The following is a 24,530-nucleotide window of genomic DNA, read 5'->3' as shown; positions in this document are numbered from 1 at the left end:
GTCAGTTAGCAAGGGATGGTGCTTTTGGAGAATTCTGGCAAATATCGTGTAAGTTACTGGGGGCCGCTGCTTTGTGTAGAGCAGGGAAATAGCTGAGACACTTCTGGGCTTCAGGAGAAGCAGTATATATATACACTCTGTATGTGTGTGTGTATGTAAAATATAGACTTAACAATGTGTACTGTTTCGAGATATGTAGTACTGCGAGAGTGAGTATAACAATGTAATTTACTGTTTCAATCAGTAAGACTGCCTGGGAAGATTTTTATTTTATTGCATTTTTCTTTTATTCTAACAAATTATACTTTAGCTCATACAACTGTATTAATGCAAAAACTGCATTGACCATATCATATATATCAATAAATACCAACAGAGCTTTCCTCATACTTGGGACCATAGGTTCTCTATAGATTTAAAAAGATATGTGTTCTAAGAAAAATGGCTCTCATGTTTTTCTTACTCTTACCAACATAAGGTCATTTTTTTCTAAAGGTTCAGTTTACCCATGGCAGATCCTTGGGAGAGCAAGCTAACCGTTTCAAGTGGTGCTGCCTAGTTACCATGGGACGGGCAACACTCGTGACTTCCTGTTTCGTGTTTCGGTACCATTCGTTAGTTGGTTTTCCAGCCTCAATTTACTGCTTAATTAATATAGAGTGGGATTTTCTGATTTCAGTATTAAAAAAAAAAAAAAAAAGTCCCATTTACCACAACAGTACCTGAGTTGGGCTTCTGAATTCTTTAAAGTCAATGCCTTTAGTAAATATTTTTTTCATGAATTCGGTACACACTAGCATTAACTCTTCCACACAGAGTGCTACCGTGCGTTAGTGTTGCTGTTGGTGAGGCTCTATGTTTATAGTGCATTATACACTCTTAGTGTTGCCAGAATATAATAAATTGTTGTCCGCTAGCTTGTTCTTAGGTTTTGTTTGTTTGATTTTAATATCTGGGGCAGTGCTCATGGTTTAAATGTTGCCACATATGCACCAGTCAGTATAATGTTCTGAACCGCCTTTGCTGTTTGTAAATGTCTGGTAAAGTAAATAAGAGTTGCCTAAACAAAGGTGATAAAGACATGTTGAAATGTATAATAAATTATACATTTAATACAAATAATTTTTTATGTTAAATGAATGGTGTTAAATGTAAATTGTCAATTACATTTCTGAAAAGTGTTTTTAACAGAAGTACTGTGAAACGTCTGGTATAAAGCTTACCTAGAAAAAAAAAATTAGTCTTAGAGGTAATGATTGACTTAACAAAACCTTAGATATTGTACAATTAATTACTGTATCCTTGTGTGAACACTAAGCTAGACTTTAAAGAATAGCAGCATTTGCTGTAGAAATCTGATTAACATTTCACCCACATAGAAACTATTGAATCCTGGCACTAATCTGCAAGATCATCATCCTTGTGTTAACCCTTATTATTAACAGTCAATATGTTGTATTCCCAGCAATGGTGCTACACATGGGCCATGTTCCATAAGCTATATATATAATTGATTAGGATTCATGTATATGATAAGCAGAAGTGCAACAACACAAAGTCCTGCAAGGTTTGCCAGCTGCAAGTTAGCAGGGTGTCCTGCTGCTTGTGTTTCTTTACAATCATCAACAATGTTTCTTTAATGATAATAGTCTGGGAACCACAGCATTCAGAGAAGGATGTTATCTTCTTGTCAAGTCAGATACCTTGCTGAAACCAATGATAACAGATTAATCGTGAAGATTTTAAAAGCAGAGAATTAATTTCTTTTTGTTTGTTTGTTTGTTTTTTGTTTCCAAAAACATTTTGAGGAAAAAAAAATCAAATAACTAGAAACTGCAGTGTAGAAGGAATTTTGTTTTTGGAAATGTCTATATTGATATTGACAAATTGTGTTTATAAATAGTCTAAGGAATGTTTGAGGAATTTAGTCATTTGGGTATGAAACAGTGTTGTGCATCTTCAGTTATCTTATGACTTGTTCTCTATGTTCAGTTTCCTTTTACAATATTAATAACAATTTCCCCATTATTAATAACCTTCCATCTAGAAAAGTTTTCAAAACTTTTTAAATCTTTTTGAAAAGATTTCTGCACATACTATTTTGCTTTTCCTCTCAAACCCTCTGTAAATGAGTGTTGATCAGTATTACCCATGTAAATGAGTGTTGATACCAGTCAACTGAGGAATGAACATTTAATATGCAAATATTTTAATAGCTGGAAAGCCTTGTAAGTTGATAAGGAAGTTGCAGCTAATGGATTTGCCTGCTGTGTGACAGAAGGCTGACTACCGAGATCATGGCTGTGCGGGGAGGGAGCAGCATCGTGCATTAGTTGTTAACAGATCAGCTCCTTCCCGTCAAAGTTTTAGAGTGCATCATCATTTCTATCTGCTTATTTACCCACCATTTCTTTTCTCTTTATTCATTAGGAAGAAAAAAAAATGTGGTGAATCTGATCCAAGCCCATTACACTGGCAAGAACTTTTCAATCACTGTTGTGAAATTTGGTTTAAATATTGTCAAATTAGCCTTTTATGGCTTTGTCATATAAAATTACATACAAATTATACTTGGAGAATGATAGATGTCCCCACTTCCTGAAACACATGAAAATTATTGTAAATTTGCCTAGGCAAAAGACTCCATGTAGTGTTTCTGTGGAGGACCTTTTCTGCTTGATTTTGCTCCTGATTTTTTTTTCTTTTTACAACTCTCCAATGTTAGGGGAATCTTCTAAAGCTGTATCTTCTACTCAGCAGAGGCAAAATGTGTCTTTTCACAGGATGCATACAGCTGGGATTCTGCGCATTCATGATTCTTCCCTGGCAGGAACAGGTCCTATCTTCCAGGCCATGCAATGCATGTCAAAACTGAATGCGCTTCCAGTGTACAAGGAGTTTTGTTTCTCCCTGCTCCCCTTCATCCATGCTGAAAACTTGTTTCTGTGATGAGTAAAAACCTTCTAATCTCCTGCTGATCAGTATTACCCATTTGTGTTTTGTTTTGGCCAGTGTTATCATACAGCTAGATGTCTTCTAGCTAGCATGTCTTCTCTGGGGTTTATCTCCCTGACTCATACACAGTCCTTCGCTTTTCCAAGACATCCTTTCGCTAGGTTAAATAATTCATGCATTCCTAATTGTTCCTCATAAACCAAACCATTAATTCTCAGGTGTTTTTTGCACCTGTCCCAGGTTTAATTCTTTTCCTGACTCAGTCAGAATTATGGACAGTAGCATGGTGTTGTCAAGAGTCCTGAATAACTAAGGGTTCTTAGTTTAGTCAGCAGGTTGAGTCCAAGGGCTTGATTGCAGCAATCAGTCCAGCAGCTATGGACTAATCTTTAGTGCTTAGCACAACTTAAAGACTGGTGACCGTAGTTTTCTCTGCCTTTGAAGGTCAGCTTTGGAAGTGAGAATAAAGGACTAAGGACTATAAATAACCTTTCAGACTTATCAGTGTCTATTAAGGCATCTCCCCATGAAAAAGTAGTGTCTATTAAGGCATTTCCCCATGAAAAAGTAACAATACAAAAAACTATACTACTATCTCTCTTTTACCACCTAGTCTCTCATCTTTTGTGCTTTTTCTTTCCCTCCTTTATTTCCTTGTTTTCTCACCAGAAGCTCCATCCTCAGGGATGTGCTTCCCCTTCCCTTCCCTTTCCTCTCCTGATGTCAGCACTCCTTAGAGACCAGCAGTCCCAGGAGCAGTTACTTTTTCCCCTGGTAGTTGGTTAATAAAGAGTTTACCTTGCTGTGTTCTTACTGAAACATCTTCAGATGTTCTTCATAGAAATCTAGACAGAGAAAGACGGCAAGACTCTTTATTAGACCTACTCTTTTTTATGTTTTTGCTTATCTTTTGTTTTCTTATTGTAAAAGAGGACTGATTTGTACTTTCTACCAGAGGTAGAAAGCGAAAAGTGAAAAAGAAAGGCTTAGATTGGAGTTCTCACATATGAGACCAGCCAGTGACCCTTCCGCTCCGTTCTGTGCTCTCCCCACAGGCCCGCTTCCTTTTCTCTGCTGAGGCCTGGCTCTGTGTAGCAAGAGGCAAGGCTGAAGTTGGCTAATAATGTATTAGGGTGCAAAGACACAGTCTGAGGAAACATGTTAATTTAAGGAAATGCTGGAAGAGCAGGGCCCCGAAGGACAGCTGCCTCTGAAGTGGACTCAATATAGGCAGCACATGTGGCACTGGGTTATAATTTGGTGTGACTGGTAGGAGGCATGTTTATTCTGAATCAGTGGCAGTTGCAGAAATGGGAATATCCTTGGGGAAGAAACCCCTGCTTTGATACCTACCCCGTCAGTCAGAATGATGTGAATGGAGCATCTGGCTAGTGGAGGTGGTCTAGGCAAGGAAGTGGAATTGTCTTATTTTTATGCAAGGAAGATATATTTTCTACCACGAGTTAAATAGTTAACTAGTTAAATGCAACCTATCAATTAAGGATAAGCCAGTGTTTCTACCACAAACTTATAAACAAACCCACTAAATAGTTTGTCTGCTGTTTTCAAAATGGGCAGTCTCTTGTGAAGAGAGGTCTAGAATTATAGTAGCAAGCTGCAGGTCAAGTATGAAAGTGCTGCATGGTGACTGCAGGATGATTGAGCTGGAAAGATTTGCTTGGAATTCACTTTCTGTATAGCCATATCCAGGAAGCACTGCAGAAGATGCAGTTCTTGTTCATGTGAGTTGTCTGACAGAAAGAACTGGGATTATTTAGGTGAAAGGTGTCTATTCTTCTCCATAAGAAAGAGTTTTCATAGTCTTTATTTGAATTTAGTGTTATAAGCCTGCTGCTGTCCAGGATAGCACACACTTAAAGAAAACTTTTCTGTGAAAAAATATCTAAAATAAACATAAATTAGTACTTTTTCAAGGTTTTTTTCTTTTCTTTTTCCTGCAGACCAGAATTAGCCAAAGAACTCACTTGCTGTGGACTTTGAGTTTAAAAAAAACCCCACCACCACCACCAACAAAAAAATCTCAACCATAATCATTTCTTTGAATTGACATTTTGGTCTGCTGTGTTCATGTTTGTTTTATTTAAAATGTAGTCAGGTAGAGACATTTATCCAGAGTGTCTGTGTCCGTCTTTTGTGGGCCAGAGGACAGTGATGTGAGCCTGAACGGGGAGGCGAGGGAGGGAGTGAAGTTCACAGGCAGTGAAGTTGGCAACGTGGTGAATCTTACTCCGATGTGGAAGATTGTTACTTTGAGTAAAATACCTCTCCCAGGAAAATTTATTTGTTATGTGAATGGGTTTGTTAGCATCTCATCATCTGTAGTTTAGTTTCTATTTTGTGTTTAAAAAGGAACAGTTTTATAGTCTGTGTTTATGAGTCCCTAGCAGCTTGAAGATACTACATTTGAAGTAATGCTTTTAAAAAGTTGGCAAGGCTATTGTTGTTTGAAAAGCTGTAAAAGTGATATCTTGTTTTGTTTTGTTTTGTTTTTAAATTTTCTTTGGATAAAGGTTGTAGTCATACAAGGTAAAATACTTAGTATGTGAAATTTCTGTTCTTTTTGTACTCCGAATTTATGAAGATTCTTTTTTTGTTTTTATGCCAACCCTATTTTATGGCCATATGTTGATTTGCTAGGCAGAATTACAAGATGTGACTAGATTGTATGATCACCTTGTCTATAATGCCCGCAGGTAGCTTTGAAAGGAAGATAGATGTCAGAAGTATAATGCAGTGTGAGTGTAATTTATGAGCATGAAGTATGAGAGAATGTTTTAAGAGATCAGTATCACTTAATTAGATGAAGCTAAAAAAAATCTGAATTCTGTCATCATTTTGTGGATTTTTAAAATGAAATGCAAGATAAAACCATGCGGATTTGTGAAATCCTCATTGATAGGCCATTTTACTCCTGATAAGAAACAGTTGTCTGCAGGATGGTTTCTCCTCAGAAGCTCTGACAATGCTATTTCAGTTTTCATACTATACATTCTTTAATGTATTTTCAAATACTGTTAAAAAGATGTTAAATGAAAATTCTGACTGGCTATAAAGTAAGTTCAGTCAGAGTATAAAGAAATGTGCATATTGTCCTACACATTCTGAAGTAATTAGAAATTGGAAAAATCCCACTGACTTCATTTGGTTCACCTTTTCTTCATGCATCTTTTAAGAAAATACTTTTAGCATTTAAAATCATAAATATATTTGTAAGAGATTTCCTATTCAAAGACAAAGCCTGTTGCTATTTAATTTTCAGAGTTCAAGAACTGTTAAAAGATGTCTTTTTTAATGTTTTTGAAATAATGTCTTGATTATTGGTTTTATCTGTTTTTTAAATAGTCTGAAAATAAGTATAACAGTTTTTCTGTTTGTTTGTTTCTCTGTATAAATGGAAAGGTTAGTTGATCAAACTGCATGTATGGAAAGATTCCCTGTCTTTTTTAGACTACGATACTGCCAATGCTTGTATGATTTACTTTGCATATGTGTGTAGCAGGGTTTCAATTAAATGAATATTGATGTGCCTGTTACCTTAGGTGATAGAATAATCAAGCAGAGATTGCTTTACTTTCATTATTATGGAATACCAAATGCATTATTGGAACCTGAATGTGTGCACACACCTGCATCTTTTTACACTTAAAGCAAATGCTATATTAATATGTGATATACATGCATGAAATTTGCGGATTCTAAGAAGCTGACTATTAATAGTTTATTTTTGTTTTGTAGCTTGGATCATCCTCCTCTGTGCCTTTTACATCTATATTCTCGCAGCTGTTTATGACTGTTGTAGTCCCTCTTATTATTGGACAGGTATGTCTTTTAAATATACATCCTTATTTAAAAAATAAGATAAAGAGAGCTCTCGTAAAGACAGACTGGCAACATGGTAAACCACTACATAGGAAAGAGCCTCAGGATAGTGGAGTCTAATATCAGAGAAAAGATGCTGCAATGCTCCCTAGAGTCACATTGATCTTTGTTGAGATTGAGCATCTGTCCCTCACTACCGCAAACATACGCTACTGCATATCGAGGAGGGAGTTTGTGAACATAAAGTGGGAAAAATGGCAGCCCAGGCTGTGAGAAATTCCAGCCCCATACAAATGAGCTTTGAGAATACTATATAGTTCTTTTGTCACATGCCCTTTGCCTGGATGATGAAGGAAGTTCTCCCTGTGTAGTGTCTACTACTAATTACAGGAATAAAAAAAATCCTACATTAAAAAAAATCCATTAAGACTAAACGGAAATTTAGATATCACAAAACTAAGGTTGCTCAGGCCATTTTGCATGTACTTTACAATAAGAGTTGTAATTGCACACTCCCTGACTACTTTTCCACAGGACTTCTCTATCGTTTGTTTCACTGGATTGGAGGTTACTCGTGGAATGAGCAGCTGTTCAATATTTCATTTTATTCTCATTGTTCATGTTGAAACACAAGACCTTATTTTTCATGGCACATGATTGAAATCTTGCACAGAATGCACAGAAACTAATTGCAGTGTAAATTTCCCTATGATGCTGATCTCTGTGATATCTGGTTTTTTTTTTGTTTTTTTAACAAATATTGCTATTTATTATGGGTTTTTTTCCACTTCATGTTTGGGACATTGTTTTACTAAGATCAAAATTTGAGAAATGCCCACTGTTCTTGGACACCAAAAGCAGAAACACCTGAAGTCTAAGTTTTACATTCTTGTAAGTATTCCTTTTCTCAGACATTCAAAATCCATCTTCCAGGGAGCCTGTGGGACTTCTTAAAGCTCTCTCCTTTTGCCAATTTGATCACAGCTTGTTGGCCAGTTAGCAGACAAAAGGAGATGGTACCATCTGAGAAAGCTGCATGTAACTGTCTTGCATAGCATCAATTAGGAACTTCTTGGCAGAAACGTGAGTTGAATCCTTTTTTTTCAGGATGGTATTCAGGCATCTGAACCATGCAGTGCCCTTTCCCAGGACTTGCTCACTGCTCATCTTTCAACTTCAGCTGCAAACAAAAGTCCTGTGGAAAATAATATATCCTTTTACTTGGACAACACCTTTTCTAATTTCTGAGATTTAATTTTGCTCCCATTTTATGTAGAGATTTTTAAACATTGTATTACACTTTTAAACTTTTAAAAGAACAGAGAGTAAGAAAAAAACCATAAAATACTTACACATGAAGTTGGTGTTGATCTCTCAATCCCTCTCACTCACGCACACACACACACATGCACACGCACACACACACACACACCCACCCCACCCAGCAGTGGCATAGCAGAATTAAGGCAGATTTCTGCTTTTTTGACCAACTGAGCAGCTGGGAACAATAGGTGAAGGTTATTGCCCCTGTGAAACCAGGGGCAATTATCGCTGGGATTTGTAGCTCATTGCTGAACAGTACCGGTGCTGACCCTAGAATCTGCAGTTTAATTCTGGGTTCATCTGGAACTTGCTGAATTTTCCCAGTCTAAAGCAAGAATGGAATGGAATTTGGAATTTGGAATGGAAAACGTGATTAAAATGTAGACAAATGAAAGTGGAGCCTATAATGGAATGTGTAGGTCAATATGAAGAATATCTGTGATTGTCTGTGCTGTGCTGTTGTAAATTAGTTTTATGTCAAATTATAGTGGTCAATTTCAAAGTTGGCGTGTACTGCAACTTACTGAATTCCTAGTGAAGTTATTTTCTTATATGATCATGATCAAAAAGACCATTAAGGTCTAATAGGAAGATGAATGTGATAAGCATGACAGTAGCCGCCAGCATCAGTACCTACATGACCTGGGTATAACCATGTCATATGAAAAAGGGACATACTAATTGCTGTGCCTCTGAAGTGTACTGGATTGTTCACATGTCTGAATGTCTAAGAACCCCTTAATGATGAGGAGTGTGACGATATGCTGATGAACATTCCTGTGTACTTCACTCTTGTCAAAATTAAGTCTCTGTGAAACATATTACATGCAAAATTGATTGAAAGGTCCAAAACCTGGAAGTTGTTCCTTTAGTAGGGAATTTCTAGGAAATAAATAAGAGAAGAGCAGATCTAGGCAGAATGAGGTAACCTACCATTCCAGACAGAGTATCAGCAGACTGTACTGCAATCTAATGAGAGTCTCAAGGTGATGGTAGGCTGCTGGACAGAACCACTACAAAATTTCAAGAGTAGTTTCATCTATGTGTGTAATGGCATCTTACTTTGGAAAGATATATTGCAAGAAATTGCTACCTGAGATGACTGGTGGTGGGGCGTTTTTGACAGCACCATGTGTAAGGTTAAGTAATCTAAATTGTGCAGTAAGCATATGAAGTAAGTGCTGAGTGATTGGAAGTTCCAAACCAGGATCGTGATGAGACCTAACAGAGAACAGATGTGATTTAGGAGTCAAAGACTCATTTCAAAGACTGAAAAGAAGAAAAAAAGAAAAAGAAAAAAAACCCACACAGAATCCTAAAGCTTGTGTAACTTGATCACTAATTTGGGACTTATTTAAGAGTTTGTTTTTAGTAAATGTAATTCAACTACAAACCGAAGGCTTACTCCCCTTTCAAAATGTTTGAAGCAGTATCTGGAAATGAAACACCAACAGAAATAATCCACATTCCTCGAAGCATAAAATTTTGTTTCTAAGCTACTGCACTTGAGATCTATTCAGAAGATATGGAAGAAAGGAAATGCTAAGGATAGCTACAGTTCAAAATACTGAGGGTATTCAACATTGTCTTGGTTAGGTAGAACTGCACAAAAATAGACCCACCTGTTTTAAATTCAGATAAGAATCAAAGCTATTTTTGAAGGTGAGTATCCAAGACTAACCGGCGGTAATCAGGAGAAAACGATATGCAAGAGAAGTACTGACACCAAGTGGTTTAGTCATATGTCTGATTTCCCTTCATCCAGACGTGTTTTAAATTAAATGCGAAGTTTTGCATCTCATTTGTAGACCACTATTCGCTCACTATTGAACTGTTGCACAACATGCTGTGTAGCAATGTAATAATACTTGGTAAATCAGAAGTGCACACTCTGGGATTCCAGATGCATTAAGAGATAATGGCCCACAATTCATGAATGACAGCTTCAGCAATTACCTCTAATTTATCATTTCACGCCCACAGTGTCAATTCCTTACCATGCGCAGTCATACTGTTCAGCTGAAAAGTCAGTACAAGAATGCCTGCTAGGGCGACCTAGTAGCAAAGGGCTCTATCTGGAAAAAAAGCAGGCATGGGACCTGCCTGCTTGGAGGATTGTTTCTCTTCAACCATCCTGACTCAATGGTGATCAACAGAGGCTTTAAGCTTCATCCACATGAGTGTAAAGCAGAGGAGATTGCTTAAAGGAAGCCTTCTCCGAGGGGGATATGTTCCTTTAAAAAAAATCTCGCCTCTGGAAAAATCTGTACTGCCTAAATGCTCCTTTTCTGGGCAGGCTGTAAAGCTGGCTGTTTGCACAACCCTGGGGAAGTGAGTGAAGGAGCTGAGAAGTTGCTTTGAGATCTGTTTGGGGTGGTTTGTTCGTTTTATGGCAAAACGCATAAAGATTTTTGGTTATGTGGCTAATTTGTCAGAATTTTAAATGATGGGTAGGAGAAAGAAGTGACAGTAGTGTAATTGATGCTTATTTCCTACTGTTTTTTCAACAGTCTTTTGTGCGGTACCAAGCTGCCACTGACTGGAATGGCAGATAATGCTGCTGATAATGAATTGCGTAAGGGGCTGCAGGTAGAGCCTCTGCTCGGGTGCTGGCTGTCATTTGTCAGTTATAGAAAGAGCTGCTAAAGGAGCCGTTTTGAGGAAAGGAGGATATTATGTGATCAGAGAGCCGTGGAAGTTTGCAGATAGCTGTCACTGACTGGTGATCTTTGATAAGGAGAATTATTCTGTTCTTGTTCAGAGATATTTAGGTTGTCTTCAGTGGCCTGCATCCTCTGTATCTATTTGATTGGTCAAATCAATGCTGATAGCATAATATTGCATTTGTATTTATAGAGTAAAAAGTATTTTTACTCTGTATTGTATTTATAGAGTAAAAAACCTCTGATGAGATTTTGAGAGGAGAAGTGAGCTACTATGTTCTGTAAAGGTCTCATGTTCTGTAAGCCTTGAGGATCTGTAGTGTTCAAGAACTTATTTGTGCACCACTGGTATACCTATTAAGGGAATTTGAGAATAGCCTTGTTACATAGATAAACATGGTAGTAGACATTTTGTGATATTACTTTAGTAGGTCATTAGATATTACTTTTGATATTTCTGTGGAGCTTGGAAGTCCTGATTGTTTTTCTGTGTAGTACAGAGTTCTGCTAAGTCTGATGGAAGGGATGGGAAATGCTACTCCTCAGCTATCACAAGTATGCTAAAATATTTTTACTTTGTTTATGTGTTGATAATACTTTTTGCTGGCTAAAATTAAGATTTCAAGAAATATCTAAGCATTTTCTTCATGCCCAATTCTGAGAGCTTGGTTTAAGATTGTTGTTTCTTTGTTTATTTTTTTCTTCTGAAAATGACAAGTAGCAGAAGCAGCGAAAAACACTGCAATATTTCCTTTCTCCTTTTTGCAGACTTTCTCCTTTCTCTACACCTAAGTGCTTATGACAGACTTTTATTTTATGTTTTATATTAAAGAGCGATTTATGATTAAATGTTAATGAAATAGAATTTTCACTGTGCTTTCATTATATTCTACTAGTTTGAACATTTTTCAAAGCAGCACACCAAAACCCACTGTTTTCTATGAATAAATAATAAAAAGCTTGTCTGTACATTATCATTCATGCATTCTCTAGTTGCCCCACTGGTAATTTGTCTGCCAGCATAAAGTGGGCACTTCATATTAAACAGACCTTAACTAAAGCTAAAATTAATGTTATGATTCGAGTAGTTCTTCCAAATCTATTAAATGAAGCCAGTTGTATAGTAATCCTCATAGAATCAAAAGAGATCGCAGTATCTTACAAGTGAAGGATTTTAGCGTTTTCTGCGTGCTTGCCCGGACTGTTCCGGATGAGCCCTGCCAGCCTTTCGGAAGCATGCTCATAGACACAGCTTTAAAAGGGTGCTATGTTGCACTACAAATTGTCACTGAAACTGAAGCTGAACAACTCAGCAATTAATTTACTTCTAATGAATAAGAAAGGAATTAAAAGGGAGAGGTATATTGCAGCTTTTAGATAGCAGAGGGTACGATTCACTTAAGCGTAGTGTTCACTTAAGTTACAGCGGTTTGAGTGGAGGGGGAAACAGTAGTCAAATTGTTATAAAAAGGGAATGATTTCAGATGCTTTCAGTCTTGTAACTTAAATCGCTATGGAAGTAGCCCTACTTTTCCTTAAATCTCCAGGGGTGCTGCAGGCGGCAGCAGTGGTGCTCGAGGAGATCAGCACTTTTGCAAGGTTGTTGCAGAAAACTGAGATGACAGATTAGCAGTGTTCAGACCACAGTTCACTCCCTTCTGGCACTTCACTCAAGCAGGGAGCAGAAACTAGTCTCCACAGAAATACAAAAAGTGAAGAAAATATATGCACCACCTGTACAGACTCCCTTTGTGTTTTTGCTCTGTTACACCTGTTTTTAGTGCTGCTAAGCAACAGCTGTAGATTAGCCCCAAACACGAAAATTAATTTCTAAAATAGCTCTGTTTTGTAAAGTTTGATTGCAAAGGCGTATTTGTGCCAGGAGCTCCCTCTGAGGAGTAAATTGACGGTCATAATGCAGTAAAATAGCTTTTAGGGGAATTCGGTAAGCTGAGGAATGAAAACAAGCATGTGGTAAATATTTTCCTATTGCAAAGTAAAAATATTTTTATACTTTTTTCTGATTCCACCTTCAGAAAAGCAATATTAAATCAGGTTGTACACTTCCTTAAAGATTGGGGTGTGGATTCGATATCTGTTGATCTCTCAACACCTATATGGAAAGGTGGATGGATCAATACAAAGATTTGGCTTTGTGACAAGCTTCATTGAAATGGTTTTTCTAATATTCTGTGGCATCTTTCTTCTTCATTTCCTATCACTGTATAGGAAGGAGTACTGTGAGGTTGTTAAACTGTTTCACCCAAAGATAACTTTTCATAAGAAAACTTTGCCTTGCAGAGTTCATTATAAAGTTACATTATAAGTGGTGGTAATAGCAGCAGTAGTTTTGAATGAGCTAAGAATCCTACCTTAAAAGATGAAGTAATTTAAGTAACTGCTGCATTTAGGGCTATTAATGATCCAGCTCTGTTTCAGCTTGTTTCCTTATGTTTCAACACAAGGAAAATGTGATGTGTTTCTTAGTAGAAATATAAAAGTTCAGGTGTTTTGTCCAGGTGATTTGAAGAACATACCAGTACAAAATAGTAAACTAAAAAACATAATTAAAACATTTTAAAATTATTTAAAACATTAAATCAGTCCGCAAGAATTGATGGTCTTAGGAGAGATCTTTGTGTGATGATATAAATAATTGCAGGAGAGTCTTTTGTGTGTATAGAGAGACAGAAAAAGGGACTTTCTTTAGTCTTTCAGTTCATGGTTTTTAGATGTCTTAAACATTGAAGACCTAATACTTTTTGAAAGATGTGCTGTATTACAAATGTCAGAAAATTTAGGGGGAAGAAAAAGCACCTTTTCCTAGCAAGTTCAATTAATACCAAGCAGTAATGAACTACATTAAGTTTATTTCATTTGTTACCTTGTATACAGGTAAAGCACTTAAGCAAGCAGGTGGAAATAATGCAGCTGTATTTTGCTGACAGGTGTCTCTAGTTGTGACAGTTAGGAAAGTATAATAAGAGAATTGTTATTTATGATATATGTTCTGCTGTTTTCGTACATGATCTTAACCACATATGAGTGTTATTTAACTGCTTCTCAGGAATAGCAGCTGCCATTATATAAGGAGATACTTATGTGAATCAAGTGAATCCTTAGTGTAGGCCATAATGTGAAGAAATAATTTTGTTGGCTTCTGTGTTTGCAGACAAATGAAGCTCTGTTTTTTTTTTTTTTTTTTTTTCGGGTCCCAATTTACCTACATGAATCTTTATTTAATCATTTCAGTCCACATTACTCGTGGCTCTTTTCAGCCTCTCTTGAATTTCCGGTCAGAGTGCCATTATTACAGAGCAAAAGGCTTTGCTGGCTGCTGCCTCTGGCCCGTTTGTGCCTTGTCTTTATTGTATCTGCAGGAATTACCATTATTTCGCAACAAATCCTCACTAGTTTTTTTAAAGTCTTAGTTAACACTGAAATGGTTATAAATTGGGTTAAGGATTAAGAGGCTTTCAAAGCATCCTTGTCCTGAAACAACTCTGCAGGGCATGAATAAGTAACAAATGGATTGTTTTTCAGTCAAAATGAATCAGCTGACATGAGTTTGCCTGTGAAAAGTGTAGGTCAACTTTCACAGACACCTGTAGGGGCTTGGGTTATATTTCTCTCCTGTTAAATTACATAAGAATTTAATTACTTCAAATCAATGATTATGGGCTGGATCAACATGCTCTAAAATTACAGATCATCTTGAACATTAAGAGAAACCAGGAATGTATCAGCTTCTGTGTTAGGGAGAGTGTATTTATCTAGATTTTTATAGTATATTTTTCTTAGCATGATGCTAGGCTTATGACATAATTTCCTGAAGCCGCAGTTTAATTCTTCAGGATCTGACTATGCCATATTTTAATATAAAATGCATTAAGAAGCCTCACTGGTGTTTGCTGATTTACATTAATTTCTAGACTAGTCCAGGTCAGGAAGTTAGACGTGGATATATAAAGAAAACATCTACTGATAGAAGGTTGGGAAGAAATACTACTTCAAATTAAATTTTTGAATGTTTTCCCTTTTTCTTATATATCTGCACATGTTAAATATGCATATGGAGTTAATATTGTCAAATATGTTATAATTATACTTTGGTACAGACACCAAGTTGTAGTTTTCATAATGAATACCATGGGCATAAATGGTACTCTGATATAATAGTTAACCGTAACTTTCCAGTATCTCTGGTACTTTTCAGTGTTGGCCTGGTTCACATTTGTCTGATTGAAGGCCCATAAATGCGTGCAGTTTTTCTTATCATAATGTGATTTTAATTTAGCAGATAATAGATTTTTTTTTTTAATCTTCCTTGGAAAACACTCACTTTAGAGGCCGAAGACTTTTCTTTTCACTTGTAAGCATTAGCAGGAGTCGCAGACGTGCTCAGATTAGGCGAATCCGTTCCTCCGTTGGCTGCGTCCCCGCTCCGCGCGCTGCCCTGCTCTGCCCTGCCCGCCGCACGCAGGTCGCCCGTCCGTGGGCAGCAGCGCTGCGCTCTGCTCCTGCCCGGCCTTCCAGGAGGTGCCTGAAGGGGCTCCGCTCAATGCGCCTTACGAAGTAGCCTGTACTACGGAGCTGTGTTTGCTCTTCAGCATTTGGCAAGTATGAAACCTGAAAGTCGAGTGAGTGTTTTCACAGGAGTGTTGAGTACCTCTGTTCATGGTTTCCTGTAAATCTGTTATTTTTTGCCATCAGGAGACTTGAGGTAAGCGGGGGTCTTCAGCCTACCTAGCTTTTTGTGAACTCAGTGTGCAAATGCTTTAGTACGTACCCCACTATGTGGTGGTTAAAGTCTGTTTTCTGCAGTTACTCAGCGGCTTACAGGACTTCCCTATTGAGAGATTTGCAGACAGGCTGGGAAGGCAGTGAGGAAACCTGACAGCCATGAGGTCAGTCCACTAGCTTTAGTGTGTGAAAAGGTCCTGTGGTAGCACTGGTGATGATGGTTTGATATTAATCTTGAATACCTCTAAAATGTTCTGTATTATTCAACTGGTAGTGGTGGTGTTTTTTACTAGTGCTGCTATGGGAAGGAAATGAGACACCCCTAGAAACCTCTGATAGAAGCCTCTCAGCACCTTGTGCTAGTATTTCTGAAAGAGTTTGGTAACAGAGAGTGTTGGGAGATTTCCGCAGAAATTAGACAAGATAATGTGATTGTTGAAAAATTAACACAAGTCACAACTGTATGATAAAAGCTGTAAAAAGTTTTTTCAAACCATATAAAGTAAAGAGAAAAAAATAAAAGCAGCTCCCCATGCAGGACTTGGATAGATGTATGTCTCTGTTGGGAATACTTAGTCCTGTACTATTTGCCATAATTTAGAAGTTGAAGTTGCTTTAACATTGATGGTTGCTTCTAAAAAAAAATCTGGAAAAACAGCTTCAGATTCAATTTCCTGAAAGTGCAAAAGTTACACTAAGTACAGGAGGTTTGCTTGTTTTCTTGTGTTAATTCTGGTATTCTAAAAGCGTGCAAATGGCATTTGTCTTTGGATTTACAAAAACTCGAGATATTCAGAGTTTGAATTATTTAAACTCCCACAACACATGCACTTTTGCTTTTCAAGCTTGAGTTATAATTTAATTAAAAACTTCTGGTGCATTGCTAGCTATTAAATATTAAAATGTTCCATGGATCACTTTCGATTATCTACCGTCATGAAATTCCTGAAGATGTCAGATTTTTAAGATTCCCAAAGTTGCACTTGGAATTGTCTGTTGATGCAAAGGGGACTGTGATAATTACATACATCCATTAGTATCAGCAGAGGAGATAAACTTTGGGGAGGCTTAATGGGCATGTCTCAGTGACAGCTAGCAAAGAACATTTGGCATGATTAAGGATGGATTTGAATGTACTTGAAAATATACTCTCATTATGGACGCCCAGTGGAAGTTGCACTACAAATGTTAAATTCCCCAGAAGAAGAGTTGTGTGGCAGGGAAGCTTTGAAATCCTCTGTGGCCGTCATCCAAATTACTCTCTTCTCTTTGTGTCTTTCCGCTGTCAGGTTCATTTTGTGATGCCCAACTTGGCTCCCTGCATCTTTGAAGAGGCAACCTGTTGATTTCTGTGTTTCAGATTGTCCGAAGATACATCAAGGACTGGCTCGAGAGGAAGAAGCCTCCATTTGGTGCTATCAGCAGCTGCGTGCTCCTGATGATCATCTACACAACCTTCTGTGACACTTTTGCCAATCCAAATATTGACCTTGATAAATTTAGCTTGATTATCATAGTGTTTATAAGTAAGTTCAGTCTTAATACTATCTCTTTTATCAGTTAGATGTGTGTATGTAAAGAGCATTGTGTAGGGGAGAGAGCAGAGGAAAGGGAAACCGGCTTAAGTCTAGAGCTTGCACTTTTAACATGTCTAGTAAGCCAAATGGATTACCTGGCATCCTAGGGGCTGTGTGCTTTTGGGGAGTTGTGTAGAGTGATGAACCCTGCCACTAGGTGTGCCTGGGATTGCTCAATGGTGCTTTCTTTCTAAAGGGGCCCGGTGCTGTTTTTCAGGCATTTATGAGCATGCTGCTGTGGCATCTTCACTACTGAACAGCCAAGATGTTGCATTCCAAACAGAAAGGAAAGATTTGGGTTTGAGCTGCTACTCAGAGATATTGTTATAACTTTCAAATAGCTCTTTCTTACTCTATTACAAACCTAGAAACCAGTGGGGAATTTGAAGGTGTTGATATATTTCTGTGGATGAAGGCACTCATTGGAGAGTTTGTTTTAGAAGCACTCTTAGTCATTCAGCCTTAAATAACACACACATGAGAACAGACTGCTGGTATCTTTGCCATCAGTTAAAATACACTTGCAGATCATTACCTCCGAGGGAAAAGCAGTGGTGTTCAGGCACTGTCTTCTCTCCTGGTAAGAAATTCCTGTCTTGCTTCAGACTGTGCAGAGAAAGAAGTTTCAGTCTGCTTGGGGGAGAGGTAACTAAATTATACAAGAGTATAAATCGCATCCTGTAATCTCCCAAACTATTAGATTTCAGGAAATCATTACATCAGCTTCCGAAACTATGTGCATGTGCACATTTGTGTCCAATAAAAATAAGTATCATACACAGATCCAACTTCCACCAGAGTCAGTAAGAAATTCGCCCCTGCCTTAGTGGGTAGTATTCTGTCTTACTTATTGTCATTGTGAAAGTTTTTTGACTATGAAATGATGAATGCGTGAAAATACTACACAGAGTTGTAAATGGTACTGCATAGCGTATGGTGAAGCTCATTTTATTCAGAAGACAAAGAACAGCAAGGCCATCTAAGGAACTTTTTCAAAATGGAGAAAATACTTGTTTGCATAGGCACCTGAAGAGGGTCCACATCCCTGACACAGTTACGTCAGTGCCAAGTTGTAGGGGAGAAAGAAGGATGTGGAAATCTCAATCTCTGACTTACGATGCAGAGAAATCAAGAATGGAGTAATTTTATGTCACTACAGTGACCACTACTTGGAGAAAACAGGCCAAGTTGTCTTCTAAACAAACCAACAAAAAGACACATATTCTTGGACATTAGACAGTTGTCATTGGACAGCTGTAGAGGAGTTGCTCCCATATTTTTCCCTTCTTTTACTTCTCTCTAAGGCAGCTCTGCATTTGTGCCATGTGTAATTATATTGCACTTGCAATACAATACACTGAAAATCATTATATATACATTTTTATTTTAAATGTGTGTAGCTGGAGTTTCTTTTTAAGAATATTACCATAAGCTTTGAAACTGATAGGAACATATTGTATGTTTGTTTTTTGTCTAAAATATTTTATAGAACTAAAAAGAGAGTTCTGAAGATGAATGTGTGTGTTATGGTCCAGAAAAGCTTTTCTTCCATTGGATATGTTGGCTGGCTGTGTTTTCTGTTACACCAGGAGGTGAAATTAGCACAAGGAGTTTGAGATGAAACTGCATTTATTATTCTGTGGATTAATATTTTCATGTAATTCTTATGTTAGTATTCTAGACACAGCAAAATAAGCACAGTGGATAATTGATATCAACACATGCTTATTGCTCTACAGAATTATACTTATTAAGAAAGGATTTTTTTTTCTCTTTGTGCATATTAAATTAATTTACTTAGCTGCAAAAAATTGTAAGTCACTAAGAATGTTTTACTTCCGTAGCTCATGAAGGAAGTATTAATTGCATGCTGAGGTGACATTTATGCATCTTTGGAAAAGCATATAAGAGAACAGAAAATGTCACTGGCAATAGTTAATAACTATACCTTGGTGCCTGGTTAAAAACTGCAGTCACATCCAAAGTATTGGCTTGGTGAGCATTACCCTGCGGGGCACATCAGCCTCAGCGCATGCACAGATTGGGCAAGGAAAGGGGAAAGGAGCCACACCAGGTTCTGCCTCTTTCCCTGGTCTCGTTGCCCGTCCCTCCACCAGCACCGTGCGGACACCGCGTGTCCCAGAAGCCCTGCAGGTATCACATGAGCTGGCAGAGGGGAGAGCTGCCCTCAGGCTCCACAAAAACATCCACACATAAAGTTCATTGAGCTTGAACAGCTGCTGTGTCTGATGTACACAGGAATTAGCCTTTGTCTCTGAGGGAATTAAATGTATATGATTACCTTCTGTTAATAGTAATTATTCATCAGGAGAGGAGTATACCCCACATGTGAGAATATTTATTGTAATCATGCCTACACATTGTGCTTTCATTCTGTTAAGTAAAAATGGGCTAAACTGAAATATCTAGCAGCTAGAACATGTCCAAGAGATCTTATGTCATCAACCTAATAAGCAAAATGAGAGAAATGGGCAGGCAGCACCTAGCAGTCAACTGCTCTGCTTTTAGTGGGTCAAGGAATACTTGATTCAGAGGAGTTACCTGAGGAAAATCCTGCGTAGCAGTGGTAGTAGATCTGGCTTTCTTGGGAATATAATTGTTAATAATTGTGCTTTCAGACTTAATTGTCCAAATTACCACCATCTAAAGTCTTCGTGGTTTTCTGTCATTGGATTTCTCTGAATTGTCTTGGTTCAGCTTAACATCAGCAGTTTAGGCTTCTCACCTTTAGTATGGGTGCAAAATACATGCATATTGCACACATAGAGATGTCAGTGATCTTTTCTTTTGTGATATAAGTTTAATTTTAATTTGTTTCTCTTCTCTTGTCAGTATTTTCTGTTCAACTGAGCTTCATGTTCTTGACTTTCCTCTTCTCTACAAGGTAATTGAATGTACTGAAACAGAGTGTTTGAATGTTTGTTATATGTGGTATTTTTGTTTTGCGTGATTCAATTTATACAGATGCATAAGGGCAGGTTTCTGGATAGGGGTGACCTCATTTTAATGTTCTTTTTATCTTTACTGCATTTTTTTTCTGTTAGCATTCATAGGCTAACAGAGCAGGACCTGGATTCTGTCCCTTCTTGTATGTTAATTACAGCGTTGTTAAATCTCAATCAATCACTGCTATAACTCATCCTCTGAAAAAAATGGATTTGCACAGATGTCACTGAAGGTATAATTTGCCCTGCAGACATACAGGTGACATATGAGAGAGAGAACTCAGTTTGACTTTTTACATCTCAAGATACATTTGCTGGCCTTCAGTCGTCTTTGTATGCGTCAAGTGTGTTACATTTATGGAGTTTCTTAAAGGATAGTTGTCCTGAACAAATGTTTGGTAAAGGTGTTGTTTCCTTTTAAAATATAGACCAGGAAGAACTATTGGCCATTCATGCCTCAAAAGGTAGGCCAGTGAGAATGACTTACTGTTGCGTAATCACTTTTCTACCTTTGGCCTTGGCATTAGCCAAAGGCAGAGTGAGTCGCTCGCGCAAGTATCTGCCATCGTGCTCCAGCTCAGGCTTGCTGGAGGATTTCCCGTAGCAGCACTCTTCCCTTAGCCTGGGAAGTGCTAGAATACACAGCAGACTCCAGATGTATATTTAATATAAATTACCCAATGCCTGTAAAGAATTATTACAAAGGATTTGTCCCAATCACAGAACCCCAAATGCCCCAAGTAATAGCCAGTTCAAACAGTAAAATCAATATTTTAGAAAGTTATTCCTAATTTTGACCACGGTCATCCATTGGGCAGTAATGTGCTACTCTATGTAATTTTCTACCCTTCCCTTTTCACCCACAACATGTAAGCCTCAGAAATAGTTTCTTGGTCAAGCAGATACAGAAAACTGCATATTCTAAGTACTTCTCGTAGTGTAGACTGAATATATTACGTCAATGAAGCATTTTTGTTAATATTAAGCAGTAGGAAAAGAAATTACAGGACATTCTCTCTCTCTCTCTCTTTTTTTTTTTTTTTTTCACAGTGGCAAACTGGCCACTGGCATGTTGTTGAATGTTTGCAAAAGTAACTCCGGCTGGAATAAAGTTGTCCTACATACAGCATGCTCAGAATAGTTCCTTTTCATGAAGGAGTGTATTCATTAGAGAGTTTGCCACAACCAAGAAACAATTCTGCTTAAAAAAAAAAAATCAAACACTACTGTTCATTTGCGGGTAGAATTATTTCTGGCACTAGAATTGATCAAAGGGATGTAAAGTTGCATATGGATCCTCAAAGTAATACATTTGATTGAAGATGTTTTAGGAAGGCTTTTGCTAACAGAGGTTATTAAAACTCTCTCTTTTTAGGAATAATTCTGGTTTCACAGCAGCAGACACAGTGGCTATCATCTTCTGCTCCACACACAAATCCCTCACCCTGGGTAAGTTAAGAGAGGAGAGCAAGATATTAATGTTTTCACATAGGGGAATTAAATTAAAGGGGAGACAACATGGTCTTTTCAGCTGAGACTGCAATGATTATATGGTAAGACCATCTCACTTAGGGGTTTTTTTTTTTTATGTTTTTGTTCCGTTGCTTCACCCAGTACTAATAATATTTGCCATTTGTTCCTGAGAACAATTTAAGGTATATATGCATAGTCCCACAGTAAAGATATTATATCTCAAAACCAGTTTGAAAAAGAGAAAATCAAAACATATAGTCTCTTCAGAAATCACAAAGAAGCAGTGCTGTCTTCTGCTTAGTATGAGCAAAATGTGCATGTTTGTTATAAGAAGCCTGCAGTTTCTTGTTTTGTTTCTTTTTTGGCAGTGTTTTATTTATTAGAATTCATTTATCAAAACATTATTGAGATATTTGTCGCTTAAAATCCCTTAGTGATAATAAGATGTTCTGATGGAAATTCACAGAATAGCACTAAATCAGAGTCCCGTTTAGAGTCACCTGATAGTGCTTCATCCCTGTTGCGTTCTGTCAGTGTAAGGATTCCAACTTGAACATTTTCTTACTGTTTTTCGTGTTATGAAAACATGTGTCTGGTAAAGCATATAGGACAATATTAGCCTTTTCAAAGCTCTGTGGTTGTACCTGTCAAAGATTAACACAGCTGGTGCTAATAACAAAGAAGGTAAGAACTCAGCTTGAAATAGGGGCAGAATGACTCAGGGAGTACTTAGAAAGGTGTGATGTTTTCAAGTCAGCTTAATCTGGTAAAACTCATCTCACGGTTCTATGCTACAGCCAGTCCCGTGCTGCCAAATTATTAGCAAGTACCTCGAAAATCTGTGGGAAGGAGGGTAGTTCCTGGAAGACAAGAAAAGGGCGAACCACGGCTTCCTTTTTTCAAAAGGCTATCAAGGAGAGAAATTACAAACCAATGAGTTTAACTTTGCTTGCCAGAAAACTACTGAAATAAATAATTTAAAAGTGCAGGAGAAAATAAATGGGTGACAGTCCCATAGATTTGTCAAATGTGTATCAAGTCAGTCTAGTTTCCTGTCACACAAGGTTATGAGGTCCTGAGGGTTGGGGAGAAGTAGCAAAAGTTGTATGGCTTGACAGTACTATATTTTTTGATGCTGCTGTATGACGTTTGGACAGTTCAAAAATGATGTGAACCAACTGGAAGGGGATCAGAAGAAAGTGACATGGATGACTATAGATCTCAAAAACGTGATCCATGGGAAAGAAATAAAGAATTGGGATTAGTGAGAGAACTCTGAGCTCAGATACAGTAGTGATTTTAAAATGCATAAAAGGTTGATGCAAAGTAGAAATTACCTTTTTCACAATGGATTTTATAAAGGAAAGGACTTTTACTGCAACAAGGAGGATTTAAACTATCAATCAGGAAAACCTGTCTTATGTGAAGACAGTTGAGCTTTCGAATATGTTGCCTACTGATGTCTTGGAATCTCATCATTGTAGACAAGTCTCAGTCAGGAGTTAGACAGCTCAACTTGGCCCTGCCTTGGAGGAGAAAGTGCTTTCCAGTCATGTGTGCTATGAAACCAAGGCCTCAAAAAATAAAGGAACTTGTATCAGGAGGACAGTTATATTTGTGTTTATAGAAAGTGACCCCCCACCTAAGTCATAGCATGCTACCATACCTGCCATTTTACTGATGTGCATATAAACCTAGGACACAACTGGGATGCTACAGAGCAGGAGCTGGTTATATTTTACAATATCCTTCCCTCCTAATGAAAATAGTTTTATACACGTTCTGTGAAAGACTTTTATCATGACACTCAGAAAAGAACTATGTTTACTTTAATATTTAAGTCTTGAAGGGGCTTGCTTTCACCTGGTGAAAAGTGAGGGCTTTTGGTCTCTTTCATCTGCTCTGCCAAAGCGTCCTCCCATAGCTCATCTTGACCTGAGTTCTACACACACAGCTGAATCAGTGCACTTCTATTCTGCTAGCACACGCTCTTTTTTATAACTTGCTTTCTCATTGATAAGAGCCCAGTTCCATGTCCATAGCTTGCTTGGCTTTTCTGCAGGATTTTTCCCAAGTTGCTGCTGTTGTTAGCACAGTCTCGTTAATCGGATCTGTGTTGTATTTTGTAAAATTCTTTCCCCAAGTGCACTGACAATAATACATTACCCACCTTGACTTCAGGTATTTCTACAGCTTCTCTCTGGCTGTGCATGCTTTTACTCTGCTAATACGGGTCTCTCTCCAACATTTAAGTGTGCAAACTAAAATGAAAGAGGTTGATGATAGAGTGCAATATTGCAGCACTGTTTCTTGTCTACAGACTTTCCTTTTGTCACCTTCAGGTCAGACTGCTTTACCTTCATCCTTCAAGAGCTGGTGCCTCTTGGAAGGCAATTTGCCTCCCAGAAGGCAGGTTACCAGACATCTGTCACTCTTGCACTTTTTCTCTTTTGCACTACCTTTCCTTAATTCCCAGTGCCTGCGTTCAGATTCCTGAGAGGATGGGCCTGCTTCCCTTGCTGTTTTCCCTCTCTGGGGTTAAGCTTCATCAAAGCGTTTTTGAGGCTTCCAGACTACTGCTTTGTGTGGGTGGCCAGCAGCAGCACGCCCTGAATTCGTATCACCCTTGATGGGAAATGCTCTTTGTGGCAGTCCCTGGGAACACGTCTTTGGCAAGCCTGAGGGCCCAGCCACTCTTGTGTGTGCTACATAAGCATGCCCACTGTTTTGAGCTGGTTGGTTTTGAGGTCATCAGTATTTTTCTCTGCTTGGTACTTAAAATTACTGGGTCCATATAGGATAGAACTGCATAAATATACACTGCTATCTAAATGTGTAGCTGAATGCAGCATACTAGGAAGAGGGGAGAGCTGGTTTTATAAAACTGTTTGCCTTTGAATTGATAGTATAAATGGGAATTGGAATTATTAATCAGAGCAACTAGCACATGTTCTTTCACTGGAGGTGGAAGCAGAGTAGATATAATTTGT

General features: G+C 37.9%; 1 protein-coding gene across 1 annotated transcript in view; it reads left to right on the top strand.

The window, feature by feature from the left end:
* The window catches only part of SLC10A7 (solute carrier family 10 member 7), a 125,560-nt gene that overhangs the window by 83,639 nt on the left and 17,391 nt on the right, over window positions 1-24,530 (top strand). The window contains exons 7-10 of the mRNA XM_088526582.1: window positions 6,712-6,795; window positions 16,885-17,050; window positions 19,955-20,006; window positions 21,443-21,516. Of these exons, the coding sequence (XP_088382708.1) occupies window positions 6,712-6,795; window positions 16,885-17,050; window positions 19,955-20,006; window positions 21,443-21,516 (376 nt within the window). The remainder of the gene's footprint in view (window positions 1-6,711; window positions 6,796-16,884; window positions 17,051-19,954; window positions 20,007-21,442; window positions 21,517-24,530) is intronic.

This window comes from Tinamus guttatus, unplaced genomic scaffold (assembly GCF_059628265.1).
Source record: "Tinamus guttatus ecotype Peru unplaced genomic scaffold, ASM5962826v1 Tinamus_guttatus_pri_ptg000247l, whole genome shotgun sequence".
Lineage (NCBI taxonomy): Eukaryota > Metazoa > Chordata > Aves > Tinamiformes > Tinamidae > Tinamus > Tinamus guttatus.
This window is presented reverse-complemented; position numbering and strand designations above follow the sequence as displayed.